General features: G+C 38.3%; 1 protein-coding gene across 1 annotated transcript in view; it reads right to left on the bottom strand.

The window, feature by feature from the left end:
* Positions 1-5826: 5826 nt before the first annotated feature.
* Positions 5827-15990, bottom strand: part of RAP2A (RAP2A, member of RAS oncogene family) — a 36305-nt gene continuing 26141 nt past the window's right edge. The window contains exon 2 of the mRNA XM_019523941.1: positions 5827-8873. Within this exon, the coding sequence (XP_019379486.1) occupies positions 8636-8873 (238 nt within the window). The 3' untranslated portion in view covers positions 5827-8635. The remainder of the gene's footprint in view (positions 8874-15990) is intronic.

The raw sequence follows: 15990 nt of genomic DNA, 5'->3' as shown, positions 1-15990 counted from the left end.
CCCCAAAAAACAAAGTAGAGCTGGTCAAAAACCAAGCAGTTTCACAAGCTTTCCATTACCCATTTGCATTTGTGAATATCTTATAGAAATGTTTGCAAAAATAATTCATAAATATTAATTATTACAAAAAACAATTATTTGGTTGGTTGCAGGTTCTCTTTTTCTTTTTTTAACCATCTGCAAACTCAAGCATTTCTTCAGACTTGAGAACAGACCTTTCATCCTGATCAGACAGCCTATTAGCAGCTGTAATTTCAAACATTACTTGAGAGTAAGACTTATTAGCTGATTTTTTGACATGTCATACTGATAGTACAAAACCCACAGGTTTCAGCCACAATCAGTCATAAGGCAGTTTTTGTAAAGAGAAAATAGAAATAGAAGACAGATGTTCATTTTGGCTCATGTTAAGATCAGGGCCCTCTAATGTTTGTTTGGTTTTTTTAAACAGATGTTGAAATGGTTGCAGTAACTCCAGTGCAAGGCTAAGCATAGATCTCTACTCACGATTACCCTTGTACTGCCACATTCAGTGTGTTGTCCTGCTTATTCCACTTGCAGCACACAATGAGGACGATTTTTCCCGCACCTACCTCTGAACTGTTTTTGAAAGTTGGGGAGCAAAGGGACAGTCCAAAGTTTGAGTGCCACACACGAGTAAGCGAACTTGGCTGGCTGGACTTGGAGCCCGATTCCCTACATTCTTGTGAAGATATTTACTGAGATTTGTTAGTTGTGTCACTTTTACCTTTGCAAAGTGTTAACACAAAATGTAAGGCATTAGAGAACAGGCTTCTCCTGGAAGGTTGGGTGAAGGTCTCTCCAGAATTACTCTAAGTTGCTGGCTTGATCTCGCCAAGACCAGTCCTTTCACAGAAGACAAATAAAGCCATCATGGAAGTGCTGGGTGACGTTATCTGCTACTAACTGGTACACAATTGTGCTTGGACTGACTGATGAAACCAGCAAAAGCTGCACAGACTTGTGTTCATGGACACATATAGGCTTCTGAAAATGCAGATGGTGAGGTGCATCATCCCACATCACATAGTATGTATTTTTCTCCAAAATCAAAAAGCTTTACTACTTCGCTAGGGGCCTAGGCTTATTCAGTTTAACATCAAAGCAAAAACAAACATAACTTCATTGGAAAAACTAATATGTTTCTTTTAAATGGTATAAACTGTGATTTGTCAAGTGTTTATCTTGGCTACATTCAGATGGCTTTTATGGGGTACAGAAACACACTTTTTTCCCCTAAGAGCCAAGCTATCTCCCTGTCAAATTCAGCATCCTTGTCCCTAGCAAGGGGGGTAGAAAAGCGACTCAAAAAATAGTTGTAAAAATTTAACCTGGACAAAGATGTATTCAACAGCATTCTTAGAAATAGCTAACAGATTTAAATGAAACTCCCTTCCCTCTAGCCCACAAGACAGACAGAAACCTGATATGGAAAATATCAGCCCAAACAGTTAAAGAGTTTGGAAAAGTTGCAAGTGAAACAGTCTTATAAAGAAAATAACTATAACCCAAGTCCTAAAAGACAGGCCTTTAAATACTGTTTCTAAGCCAACAATAATGCTAATTAGATACCATTATCTGCTCCACCTATAATATATGAACTGGATCTTAGTCAATTGTTTACATGATTACCAGGGCAATTATAACCTATAGCATATGCTGAATTGTCAGTTCAAAGTGCTTTTATTTATTTAAGTGTGTTGTATAGCTGGGGAAGTGAAGTGCTGTGTCCCCAGTAGTCAGGTTCAAGACTTTTTCCATACGCAGACTTAAATGTGCAAGCATAAAATCAGATTCACTACCTTCACTAACTCAAGGTATTTAAAAAAAATATACCTTTATATACTTTATGGATTAAAAGGGGTTTCTTTGTTCCAGTGGAAAATTCTTGATTTTTAGTTGTAAAATATCCTGCAAAACATAATTTGAACTGTTTGCACCTAGGAATTTCCTCATCTCATCCAAAAGTACACACAACATTCTCTGGACAAAATATTCTTTCCAATTTCTGGCACTGAGAGCACTATTGTACTTCCTCCCACAAATCCTTTAAACAGCATCTTTTTGCCTCTACTCCAAAATCCACTTCTCTTCCCCTCACACCAGGCTGCCCCTTTTCACCAGCACTCCACCGGGACTCCTACAAGATGCTCCGACTTTGCTGTTGTTCCTCACAGCAGAAGCAGTGGTAAGGTCATTTTTAGTCTTTGTTGGTAAGAGGGTCACCTTGCAGTTTCTAACTGTGAAACAATTGTTCAGGTGAAAGATGGATCCTTTTAGGTACCAGATTGGTCATTATATAGGCAGCTTTAAGCTAGTGCAAGGGATGGCTAAAGGATTATCTTTAATAAAACCTGGGATTGTCCCTTACAAAGCCCCAGAGTGATTTGAAGAGCTCTTAGAAATCACCTCACTCTGTTCATCAGTAATTTGGGCAACAATTAATTCCCTATGCTGATGCAGGACAAGGTGTCAGGAGTCATGTCTTATTCAATGAGGAGTCTGAAAAGACTATTAGGCTTTGCAGGGTGCCTAATAGTTGAGGAGGCAATCAGGACTTGTAGTAGAGATATCTTTTATTAGACCAACAAGATTTTTGCAAAAAAAATTCTTCAATTACAAGCTTTTAGTCACAAACACCTTTCATTGGGCATTGGAGAAAAGATTGTAAAAGTTCTCCCAGGTAGAAATGAAAGTCTGCATTTCAAAGGATTTTACAGGAGTCAATAGAGGATAGTTGAGGAAGCAGAAGTGTGGGGGTCTGTCTGCCTGCCTGCTATACTTGCTTAGTGCACTGTCTAAGGATTGCTGGGAGAATTCATTCTGTTCTTTACTTCACTTTCCAGACACAGCAAGGGGCACCTGTTTACAGATTCTGGTGTGAAAAGTAGGATTAAAGGTTCAGGTAGGATTAAAGTTTCAGTTTCAGCAATTCCAGTATCACTGAGTATTTGGTTTATAAGAGATCAACACCTCCCACCCCACCTGCCTGAAAACCTTAGGATGCAAACATCAAGATGGGGGTGTATTTGGCTGATGCTTCAAAGAACCCATCTGCTGTTTTCAGACTGGTTTCACCCATGCATACCTCATTTAAATCTCCCAGCTTCCAATCTGTTTATAAATTTTGTAAAACACAAACTAGTATAATTCTTAATACAGAGATAACAGGCTTATGCAGCATCATTTTTATAGTAACTTCTCAATGTAAACTTTTTTAAAGATACTCATGCCACAGTAATGAGCATAACAAAGAAGTTAAAATATCCATAGGAAGTAAGATGACTGCCTTGGCGCTTGTTGGAAGCTGTTGTGGTGTATTTGTTCTTCTGTTGCTGGAAAGAAAAGAAAGAAACCGGTGGTGATAAAAAAAAATGCTGAGAGCTGGAGTTCAGAAAGAAACTCAGATAGGAATGAGGCTTAAAATCCAGGTGTTGACTCAAGGCATCAAAGTAACCTACACTCATATACATGGGAAATGAGAAGACTAGAGAAAATGCCACAACTCAACCTACTGCAAAATACACTGCCTCCCAGGGCCTGGTTGTTGTCCTTGGTGCACAATACAGAGAAGCTTCTTTAGCAACCCTAAATGTGTTGGCAAAGCAGGAACAAAAGTGACAGCCCTAACCATTTCCAAATTGAGCCTGTGAGGAACTGGAAAGCTCCATTATTTTGTTAAAAGCAAAGTGATCAATTAAGCTGCAGAAAGGGTGGACAACATTTCACTCTGCCTTACAATCATTTTGAGATTGATGTTCTACAAAGTGTTTTAGGACATTCCGAGTATCCTCCTCTACCAATACCCAGAAAAAAACTCTGGTCTTACAAAACAGAGGACAATATAAGGTCACAGTTAATAGGTAGTAGTGATGCTACTGTAGACCATTTTTCAAGAACTTTAAAATCTAAAGACATGGTTATGCAGCAACTACCAGGTCAACTGGTGGGAAAAAATGACCAAAAGCCATCGATCTAACAAAACAGGTTCTTTGAAGAAAAAAGGAAACAGCGGATAATGTTTAGCTCCAATTAAAGTGTTTTAAAAGTTTTACCAGAGAACGAGCTGAATTTTGTACCTGTAAAGTACTTTCCAAAGTTAATCTGAAGAAAACATTTTACTGTGGTCAGAAGAAACATGCTCGTACCCCCAGTGGTTGGGGGGAGAGGGGCAGAAGAGAGAGAGAGCACTGTAACGTTGTATACTTTTAAATCTATTCAGAACAGTCCAATGGCTTTGTTACCCCACATGGCTATTGCAAAAGATGCTACTAAATTGATGGAAAGTTGCCAAAGCCTGTCAACAGCTTTAGAACCAAAGCCGTAGTGGCAACTGGTTTACAGAATGAATGGGCTAGTCAGTGACTAGAGCAGCTGAAAGCTATGTACAATTAACAACGTTTGTCAACCTACAGTGTTGGCCACAGAATATATAATGTCTCAGCTTCTAGCTTCTGGCACCTTAAGACCCCGCATGACCTGAAACAAAACATGCACCAATACCCATTGCTATTGAGCACAATGATACATTTTAGCAATAATGGCATGGCTGTAATGTAACTGCTAATCAGTGTCAATCTTCTGGAACAATCCTGCTAATATTAGCATCACAACCATTCAAATACAGCTAGCATTGCTGAGATACATAATAAAGTTCTTGCTAACACTAACTTACTTTGTAGAGCAATGAAAACTGGGGTATGGGCTGGGGAGAAATCTTTCCCATCAATAATGCTGCTAATCCTTATTTGAACCCTTTGAAAATTTTAATGCAGTAAAAGTAATTGCTGCATAGTGCATTGTAATCGAGGACTAATTTAATAAATGATTTTTGTACAGATTGTAGTAATGTTTTTGTTAACCTCTTGCAATAAGAAGACACGTACCTTCAAATAGCTGGTCAGTGGGCTTGAATGCTACTGTCTTTAATGAGATCACCATATACGGGCATGCATAAAAATGAAAATGCTGCTTTTTACTTGCATCCAGTCAATTAATGTCAGAAGAGCATTTTGTTTGCAGTTCAGGCAAGAAATCCTGCCAAATCAGTGTTACGCTATTTACAACATAGCAGTTCTTCAACCAGTTACCTTTGGATGAATTATTTGGTAAAAGCAAAATGGATAATATAAAGGAAAGTCAAAGGAGGTTTCATTAAATAAATTTATTTGTTAAAATAATTTAACTCCAAATACAACTGCTGAGTTTGCATTGAGTTCTATGTACAATTCTTGTTTTATTTGAAACATCAAGGTTTAAACAACTGACATGGTTACAAAACAAACTGTTGCTCCATTTTTAAGTGGTCAGTTGTATTAGAGTTCAACAATTAAATGTGAAATATATTTATTCACCTCTGGGAAACCCCAAAATCAACAAATGTTAAGCCTGGTTCCAAAACCCTCTTCGGTCACTCTTCAAACCCTGATCAAGAATTAACAGATGCACAACAATGCAGATAAAAGCCTCCTGCAGTTGTCAAACATTTGTTTTGTTGTGGAGTTTCACAATTAAAGCCTAACCAGTGCTCTGACTGCACACTGGTGAAAAAACAAACATGCACAAAACCCCCCAACCAAATGGCTGACATCTTTAGGCAACATTCTTTATACAGGAAAGCAAATCCCAGTAGTTTTTCCACAAGAAAATAATGGCAACTGTAGCACACTTGGGTTCAAGAGAGGCTAGCTTCTCAGCCAAACCAGGACAGAAAAAGTCACCAAAAATTGCTTACAATCCTCTAAGAAAGAAAAATTCCATTTGTAATACTCTTGATCTGATGCTGGTTTGCACGGTTTTCCTAGGTTTTAAAGGGTGTGGGGGGGAAGATTCCATCTCTACCACTATCACAGCTTAAAGGAATAAATGTTGCAACACTGAGAAAAATTAATAAAAATTAAAGATTGCTGCCTTTGTAGAAAAGTACAAAACTCTACAAGAACAGCTAAACAAAATGTGGGTCTTTGGATCAAACCATAATATTTTAAGGCATGTCATGAAAACTTTCACGTACTGTAACTGGTAGTCTGATCAGGGTACAAATTAAGCAGTGACCCAAGACCAATGACTCTTAGGATAGCCACCAACCTTTCATGTGGCTTACTTCACTCCTCTCCTGTTACCCATTTGCTTTGAGAAGTCAAATGCAACGGTCATGGACTCAAGCTCCACTATATTCACATTGGCAGAAATACAAAATAGTGCATAACTACTTCCTTAGAATTATACCAGAAAGAACCATGTTTACTTCTCCCCCAATGATTTGTGAGATCATACATGTTGCTTAGTCATTAAAATGGAAATTCATATGAAAAATGTATCTAGGAAGTATTTTTAATAACATTTTCTATTTGCCATTTTACTGTGCAATTTTAACAACAGTCACTTTTTTTGTGAGTTATAAGATTCTTGTTAGACCCTTTGTATTTGTTATTCAAGCCATTTTATTGGTTGAAGAGCAATTTGTAAGGCCATATTTTAGCATTTTTTGTAGAGAACATTGCTTAACATGCATTGCAAAACGGTATGCCGGTATCAAATTAGATCATATTTCCCCATACAAATGTGTTGGGCCCCAAATTCACAAGCTGTTTTACTCATAATTGTATTGCTCAACTCACCTATCCATATCATTATTTTAGGAAATAAAAATACCCCTAATTCAATGTCTCAAATCTTGCTTACAAACACAAGTGGCTGACAACAGGTGAACAAGGTGCAAAGGCAGTAGCAATTAGTCAGAAATGTTGAAACTGTTCCACATTTTAGAAAAATTTGAATAGAAGGGCCTCACATTTAATGCTCTTGCTTACTTGAAGCAGAAGGGCAATGATGACCAGTTCTTTTCTGTCTTTAAGATTTTCTTCAGCTTGCTTTCCACTGAACTAGATCAAAAATGCAAAGCAGTTTTACACTTGAACTTCATTTTTAGAAGATTAGAATGCTTTTTACAGTGGTTCTGCTGCTGGAGGAAACTCTTGCAAAACCCCAACTGTAATTACAGCATTGCTGAGGGCCACGCACATGCACACACACACACACCCTTGTCCTCTCATTTACACACAAGAAACTACACTGTTACTGCACACGACTGAGAAACAAATAAGAAGCATAGTGGTAGTTGGACCACAGGCTCAGTGATATTGTATTTTGATGGCCAATTTTATCTGTTAAAGTCCAGCTCAAGACAAATCTCTCCAGCATTTAAAACCTAAACACTGCAATTGAAAAAACTTTTCTATACTTGATTGTAAGACTTCAGAATAGATATTTCTGTGCCATTAGTCATGCAAATGATAAATACTTCACTGCTATGAAAACTAGCAAGTCAGAGCTCGAGCACCCTTCAAAAACAAAATGTTTGCTCCCACTGTCTAACACTCCAACAATCAGAGCAACTTTTGAGTAGTGTATCAGGCAGTTAGAGAGCCATGTCTTCCCTCATCTACAGTATTACAACCATAATCCCTATTCCATCTCTGAACCAAAGTGATTTCACATGGTTATTCAATTAACAATTACCAGCCTTATAGCTATGAAATAGCAAACTTGATTTCCAAAGGTTAGTTAGGGATCACACCAAAGAACATAGCCCTTCAAGGCAAGAAAAATTGTCATATTTAGCAAACTTAAAATGCAGGATGTTCATACTGTCCCTTGAGGTTTCTGCTGAAGGGAACATCTGGATGCAACATGGCTTCATTTTCCTTACAAGATGGTACTAGTTAATCCATTAAAGTGTTCCTTGTTAGTAAGGCTAAGCGATATTTTTTCTCAATCACAGTTGCTTCCTCCTGGTCCAGTAAAGTGATAAAGATGTCTCCTGCTTTGTAAACAGAGGGTGGTTTGTTTGGCTTTTTTTCTGACCAACCTGAAGTGATCCTTCATTTTTGAGCAGCAAAGCAAAAAAATTAAAATATTTTGATGCCACACTATGTTTCTTCACTAGCCATTGGTTTTTCAGATCATCATCTCTGCTTTCGCTTAGTGATGCAATGTTTTCTATTTGTCAAGGTGAAGATAAAGTGTGGAATAATAGTGTCAATTTGAAACACAGATCTCAGACAGCCTCCCCCTCTAACACTGTCAGAAGTTCAGATGAAATTACCATACTGGACTGAGTAAACTTGACCATAGCACAAGTCCTGAAATTCAGCATGTAGACACTGAAATACTTTGTTCTCCTTTTTTGTGTGTGTGTATATCAGCATAGAACATGCTAACCGCAAGCAGTCTTTGAAGGTCTTCTCTAGCGCTTTCGTTTCACCACATTTAGTTGTTTGTTTTAATTTATACAATAGCTGCTGCTGCCTGACATGATGCCAATCATCTATATAGCTCAGCTGAGATCACCCTGTAGGATCAATTGGTGATGCCATAAAGTCGCAGGTGCACAGAGGGAGGGATGGGATGACTGAGATAAGCTGTAGTTATTTAACCCAATTATGTTCAGAGACAGTGATGGACTTTCAATGCTCAGCTCCAAGTTAATGTTGCTACTTCACTTAAGACGTTTCCATGTGACCCCCAAACCAGGAAGTGAAGCAAGCAGTTTTTTTTTAAACCAACTTACAAAAATTCTGCAAATTAGGTCCAAATTAGGTTATTTTTAATGCTATTGTATATTGCATGCAGAACAGCATGGATCATCTTTGTCTGGCTGAGCTGCATAGTTCATTTGTCTCACAATTTCTGCAAATAGCTCATCCACCATTGTTTTACTTTTAGCGGAGGTCTCCATAAAAGGACAGCCCCATTCTTCTGCTAGGGCTCTTCCTTCATTCGATGATACTTCTCTTTCACTTTCCAGGTCCACCTTATTGCCAACCAGAATTACTGGCACCTTCTCATACCTGTGATCAAAACAAAGCAAAACAAAATTAAGATTCCTCAAGATTAAGAGCTTATGTACATACACACACATACACACACACATACACACGTACATATTCTCTATCTCTATCCACACACAAGCAATGCAGACCAGAAGAAAATTCTAAGATATGTATTCAACACTACCAATTTTACATTAGAAAAATAAGCTTAAGTACCAACTTAAGCAATTTTGTCAGTTTAACCTCAAGTACCACCAACAAATTTTTGCCATATAAAAAGTAATTGTAATAAATCTGTCAACACGTGCCACTGACACGTTGTCTGCGTACCACAGATTGGGAACCACTAATCTACAGCATTTCATTCATAACATCTGATGAAGCAGGATGTGGTCTATGAAAGTTCATGTCTTTACGACAAAGTAAGTCTTTAAAGGTGGCACACTGCCCTGCCTTCTGTCACACACCTATTTCTCAGTCTAGTTTGTCTCACACACCTTTCCCTTCAGAGTTCTCTTAAATTTGTAATGAACAATTCTTCCCCTTCCAGGATGTCTGTCTGGAACACTTCCACGCCAAAGGAGCTAGAGCTATGATAACATTGTGTTCTACTTCAGTAGCAGAATTAGGACTGAGAAAGGGTGGAAGGTCAAACCTAACCTTCAATATTAACCTTGTTTATATTCTTTCTTTCTTCCTCAAAACCTAATGCATTTTGTGGGGAGGAGCAATTTTCCCCTTTACAGGCATGCACGAACATCCATGGTATCTTTGACACAAAGTGAGAAGACATATAAAACGGTGTGGCACTGCACAGGAGTTGACTGAACTATACTTCCCTGTGCACAATCATAAAATGTGACAGTACCTTTAAATTACAAATAAAAGTTTTGGAAAGCTGGACTATTTTTTTTAACAACAGGTATTAAAAGAGATCTCAGTTTAAAGAGTACATTAATATGAATTAACCTCCCCCCCAAAAAACAAAAAAAATAATACAAAATTCAAAATAAGTGTAGACATTCTCTTTCTGGATGTACAGCCCAGCAGTTAGAACAGTATACCCGTGTGCAGCAAGCTAAAAGAAAAGTAGATAGCTGCAGGTAGTATCACTGTTGCTGTTCAGTTTGAGAGCAGATCATAAATTATGAAACTTAATTTGCTACTTAATCTCCATGTAAAGAATAATTAAAACCAGCAGGGAGTTTTTTTGTTAAGTTTTTAAAAACCCTGTCTGTTACCAATGGTTTTTTAACCTGACAAGGTCAAAATACATACAGTGCTACTGCACGAAGCAAATGGTCATTCAAGCTGTAAACCTGCAAATTAACCATGCTAGGGAACAATGTACTGGGCTTATTCCAGATATCATTCTTACATGGATATACCTACAAAAGTAATAAGGGCTGAGAGTGGGAATTCAGCACAAAGAAGAAGTTTCTCTTTTAATTTAAATCTGAAGGGAGGCTTTAAAAATAAGACCCTACACTAGGACTCAAAATAGGGCTCAATTCGTGGGTCTGCCAGACTCCTTGTGTAACCACAGGTGAGTCACAACTTCTCTGAGCCTGAGAGCCTCACCTATAAATGGAGAGTCCCTCCCCTCTGCATGTCAGATTGGAACCCTTTTTTTTACTATGTGGGTGTGCAGATTTTGCGCAATGGGGTTATATTCACTACATTCCTTTCCTCTGAGAACAAATGAGGCAGGAGCCTTATGGAAAATAACCTCAGTCACTAGAGGACTATGATTCATTCCTTAAGCAAAGTCCACCTTCTAAGCTGAATGAGACAAGGGTCTTGTGGAAATAGGCCATGATCATGTTATGAAAGACAGAACTGTACCGAGGGCAGAAATAAGTTTGCCAGTGTCAAATTCTCGTATTACTTATCTTTTGAAGGCTCACCTTTTCAGAACAGCACATCCAATTTTGTTGCATTTTTTTAAATCAGGAAATCAAAGACATGCAAGGAAGGATAAATTCTAATATGCATAACAACTGGTTCCACATGCTGGGTGTAGGGAATAGTCAGGGGAGCCCATAATCTTTCTCTCTGCAACCCAGAGATATGTACATGTGTTGGTATATGCAGAGCCAGGGAATAACTGGGAAGAACCCAGTCTGATTCTCATTACGCTCACCAAGGTAGTAATGATCTTCTACTGCATGTGGTATCTCTGACAGATAGATAAGCTCCAATATACCGAGTTGCAGGGGGAGGGGGGGAAGGGAAGAGGAGGGGTCTAATTCAATACCATCCCTAGTCCCAGGCAAGATTTGTATACTCCCAGGGATCTCTAGTGCAGCACAATGCACTAGAGAACAAGCTCAGAACAGTCAAATGGTGTGACATGGGCAGAGCAACCAAAGCCAGAGACAGCACATGAATCATAAAATGGTAAACAAAATTTGATGGGAGAAAGGCATCCTTCTGAGCCCAGGAGTTTACCGCTCTCAAATTTTGAAGGCTTTAAGCTAAAAAGTATTAGAACTTTAAAAAGAAGTGGCAAGGCTCTTTACTTCTGAATAATGTTAGGGCAACACGAATATAGTGTTGCTGCCAGCTGCCTCCATAACAACAATGCACTTTCATAGTTAAATGCATTTTCTAGGGCAAAGTTTAAAGCATATCCTGAAAGCGGTATATTGAGTCACAGCATCAAAGAGATTTGTTTTACTACACGTATACATGGGATCAAGAGTTTTGCAAGAGCAGTTGTGTGGACAGTGAAGTCTTTGGAGAAAAGAAACATCACAGCCTGCCCCTAGACCCTGCCCTAGAGAGGTACTGAGCACTCACAGCTCCTACAGATGTTGTATGCAGCCAGAACAACTAACACAAAATCCAATTTCACCATATGCAGAACTTCACTACCGGGTAGCTATATTCCTTCTCGCACTTAAGACAACAACATTTAAATCTATTCCATAGACGTTCTTCTCTACCAGCCAAACTGACATCAGGAAGACACTGGAATTTACACTGAATTCCAACTTGGGCGGTTATGTTCTACCTACATACTTTTGGTGCAGTTTTAAACTAAAAAGGCATTGTTTTTTTCCTAGTCTTAACTACTGGGCTACATGACTATATACTGTTTAACAGTTGTTATGTGTTACCTCATGTAACCACAGTTTAGTTGTGGAAAGTGGTCCATGGATATGGTTTAAAAATTAGTTCCTTCCAAATGAAAGGTGCTGTATAAATTTACGATCACCAGAGATGTTGGCTTATGAGTTCTTCATCCTTAAATCTAAAGATACACTAAAAGACAGAAATGCACCACAGTGGCTGAAGCCATGTCTGAATATTTTTTATTTAGCTACTTTTCAGATTCTGGGTCATAGATGTAATTGGATTGTTGAAAAATGACACAAAATGAAACTTCTGCACAGTAGAAAATAAGTGATGTACAGCAACCTGATAGGAAACAGATCTGATTTTTCAAACTGCAACAGAGAATACCCCATACCAATCAATCACAAAAATGCTATTATAAAGCTGAACCAGTGCAGTAAATTAAGTTAAACCGATCAAAGTGTTTTTGTTTCCTAATTTCATGTTCTGTTGCTGCCATCAAATCTTTCAGCTTCTCTAGAATTCATCTTTGCCTATATTTCAAAACAAAAACTAAACCATGTCCAGGAGCAATGTAGAAGATTTCTGTATAAAAAGCTAGGAATTTAGTTCCATCCTTAAGCTTTCAGCAGAATTTAGTTTCTCTCAGAAATAGGTCTTAAGAGATTCGTACCATTTTTTCCAACTACTCAGTTGGTCTAATAAAAGATACCACATCTACCCAAAGAAGCTTGCCATACCATCTTTGACACATTAAATCATATCACCATAAGAGGTTAGGAGCAAAAAGAGGTTTTTCATTTTGTTAAATACCAAATCCTAGGTCCAATGAATAATTTACAATAAACACTAGGCCTAGACTTCAAGAGGTAGTGTTCACAATAATTTTAAAGGAAGCCTTCCATTCTAAAAGTTTTTGGACTCTAAGGTTTATTGTTTTTCCTCCTTTTATTATCTGTGTTTCCTGTATTGTAACCAAAAGGCAGCAAAGATGACAGTTGTTAAGTCCTAGTGGTATTAGCACAGGTAACGATAACACGCAGAAGGTCTGCAGATAGGCCTTGGTCAAGGAAAGAAATTATGTTCCATTTCAGACTTGTGAAACCGTAGCAGAAAGAATCCTGCCACAGGATAAGCAAGCAAGTTAGATTAGATGAGTTTGTAGAGGAAGAGGCAAATCTGACTGCCCATCTTTTAACATGTTAGACAATTATCTACTTTAAATGAGGTAAAGTACCAAACTGAACTAAGTTGAACTAACTAAATTGTACTAAGGAGCCAATTCAGTACTGTAACCTGCAACATTGTACTGACTGAGGTGAACTTGAATGGTGACATTTCGGGATTCAAAACAGCAAGATGTCCTTTATAACCACTTCTAGTATCCTATGAAAAATAGAGAATGTAAAATCCGCAATAGTGAGCATGGTGCACTTCTGGCCTACCAAATCTCACCACATTTTTTTCTAATTCTATCAGAGTCCATCACACATAGGAGTGGCAGGAAGCACCACAACAATATAGAGAAACAACTATGTTTGATGTTTGTTTTGAGTTTGGGCATTCTTAAATACAAGGTATAAGGGTCAGTCAGAAGGTAACACCTCCACAGTTTGTATCTCCTAAATAAGTCACCAGCTGCTGGCAAGAAAATTTTTTTCCAAGCACCCAAACCTCCCACCCATGCCTGTGAAGTTACACTGAGATGCAACAGATGGCAGCACAGCAGCAGTTGTGCAAAATGGTTGCTGAGCTTGAGGTGTGTATCACGCAGAGCGCTGATCTAGTTCTTTACTCCAGAGGGCCAAAGGCCAACTGACATTTGTGAATGTCTGATGAAAGTGTACAGTCACTCTGCTGCTGCTGTCACTGCTGGGTTAACCAAGTGAAAAGGAGAAGGGAGAAGATAATTTTCACAACAAGCCACACTGCGACTACCCTTCCACAGCAGTGACACTTGACAACACCAGGCAGGTGGATGGGCATATTTTGAGCGACTGCTACACTACCACTGATAAACTATGTTCAAAACCGGGAATTGGCAAAAAACCCAGCTGTAACATCATCCTCAAAGAGGCATTACTTTCTGATTGACCCTTGTACAAATGCCAAGTGTTAACAGAATACACCCTTACTGCTATATCGTTTGGGAGCTGTAGAGCATTTTCTCCAGTTTCAATTTTCTCATATTTTGTTAGGTTCACAGATTTTAACATTGATCCTCAGTAGGTATAAATTAATATAAGTCATCTAACCTCCAAGGACCTCTGCAGATTTACACCAACTAAAGGTCTGGCCTTATATTTTTAAGACTTGACATCATTTAAAAAATAACTGTGTTCCTGCAGAGTCTTTAAACATTTTACTTGCCTAAACATGGAAATAATTTCAGCTACTTAGGTAAATGCATAAAGAACTGGTGTAAAACACATTATGATGCTAGCAAGTCATTCCAGTTTACCAATTAATTGCATGTAATATTCAGTCTTGCAAGCTGTTACATTGTGTAAGAATGGAACAGCAATTAGTTAAGCAACAACACCCATGTAAGGGAAGCCTAACAACCATTTTATAAATGAGAAGGGTGAAAAAAAATCCCAGCATGGAGCAGTTAAGCAGCTTACCCAAAATCCCACAGCACAATCATGAAGAAAATTCAGGGAGTCCTAACCCATGGCTCCCTACCCTAGAGAAAAAAATATGAACTAAGCAAGAACAAGAATGTACTTCATATTTTAACCCAGGCTGACAGAGAATTTTTATATGGCCTTAGGATGTACCAGCCTCTATAGGTCTCAGTTTATCCCTGTGAAAAGTGAGGATAATTATACTTATCAGTCTCATGCCATGCCAAATTAAATGTTTAACATTTGTTAAACAAACAAAATATCTAAAGAATGCACTATACAAATACCAAATAACCACTTTCCCACACCTTTGTGAAAAAGCTTCTAGAAACTGTAAGATTTATAGACTTGCTTATTTTAACTTGGGACAACACAAAATTACTATAGGACAAATTCAGTTTTAAAAAAATCTTAATTTCATTAGCATATAGTTACTGTATTCTTTTACACTGCCTTCTGTGGAAAACATAGAAAACATGATAAGCAATGCCGGGGTAAAGGCAGTTTTGTACCCATGTCTTGGCACTGTATTCATTAAGCAAAACCAGTACTAGAGGGATTTTTCAACCAAAAGTCCAAGGAACAGAGCATTTTGTTGGGGGACACTGCAGTGTTTTACTACTGCTATAAGAACCTTTGAACTCAAATAACTACTTGAAAATCGAACAGAAAAGATGGATGATGTTTGTGGGAGTTATGAAAGGCTCAAGAAATTTCTGTAAACCCATACCATTACTTCAAGAGGACACGACCATATGACTTAAAACAATCACTACTCCAGTCAGTACTCAAGTAGCCATCATTAAACCATCACTGATCTTAACAGACTTTTTCTCAGTGTGTAGCAAACATGCTAAACTATGTTCAGTGCCAGATGACAAGATACCAGTGGTCCAACTCCCACCAAGTCAAGCTTCAAGGAAGAGGCGATGCAGAGTTCAGATCTAGGGGATGATCTCTCCTCCTCTTCACAGATAGGGATAATACTTCCATGTTCATTCTTTTGGTCCTGCCATGATACCAATGACTGTCCCTGTCCCGTTATGAAACGGTCACAGTTTCCCCTGATGCAGACCAGGCCCCCTGCAATCTATTTAAGTAATTTACTTCCATGACCAAGGGATTTGATTCTTACAACTTGTATTTCTAACTATGTAGAAGTATGTATATATGTATTTCTAAGTATATATCCAACCTGACAAAACAAAACAAAGCAAAACGAACATACCACAGGACATAAAAAGGATCACTGGGAGCACGTTGGCACATTATTTTGATCGCTACACTCTGTCCAGTGAATAAAGAACCCAAATCAAGATTCTAATTTGAATATTCAGATCCTTTCATGGGACCGGCACTCCATCTTGAGATACTCCCTGTTTTCACACACACACACGCACACACACCCACCAACCCACCCAGCCTCT

The sequence above is a fragment of the Gavialis gangeticus genome, unplaced genomic scaffold (assembly GCF_001723915.1).
Source record: "Gavialis gangeticus isolate Ggan-Ray unplaced genomic scaffold, GavGan_comp1, whole genome shotgun sequence".
In the NCBI taxonomy this organism is placed as follows: domain Eukaryota; kingdom Metazoa; phylum Chordata; order Crocodylia; family Gavialidae; genus Gavialis; species Gavialis gangeticus.
The sequence above is the reverse complement of the archived record's forward strand: the minus strand, read 5'-3'. Positions and strand labels throughout refer to the sequence as shown.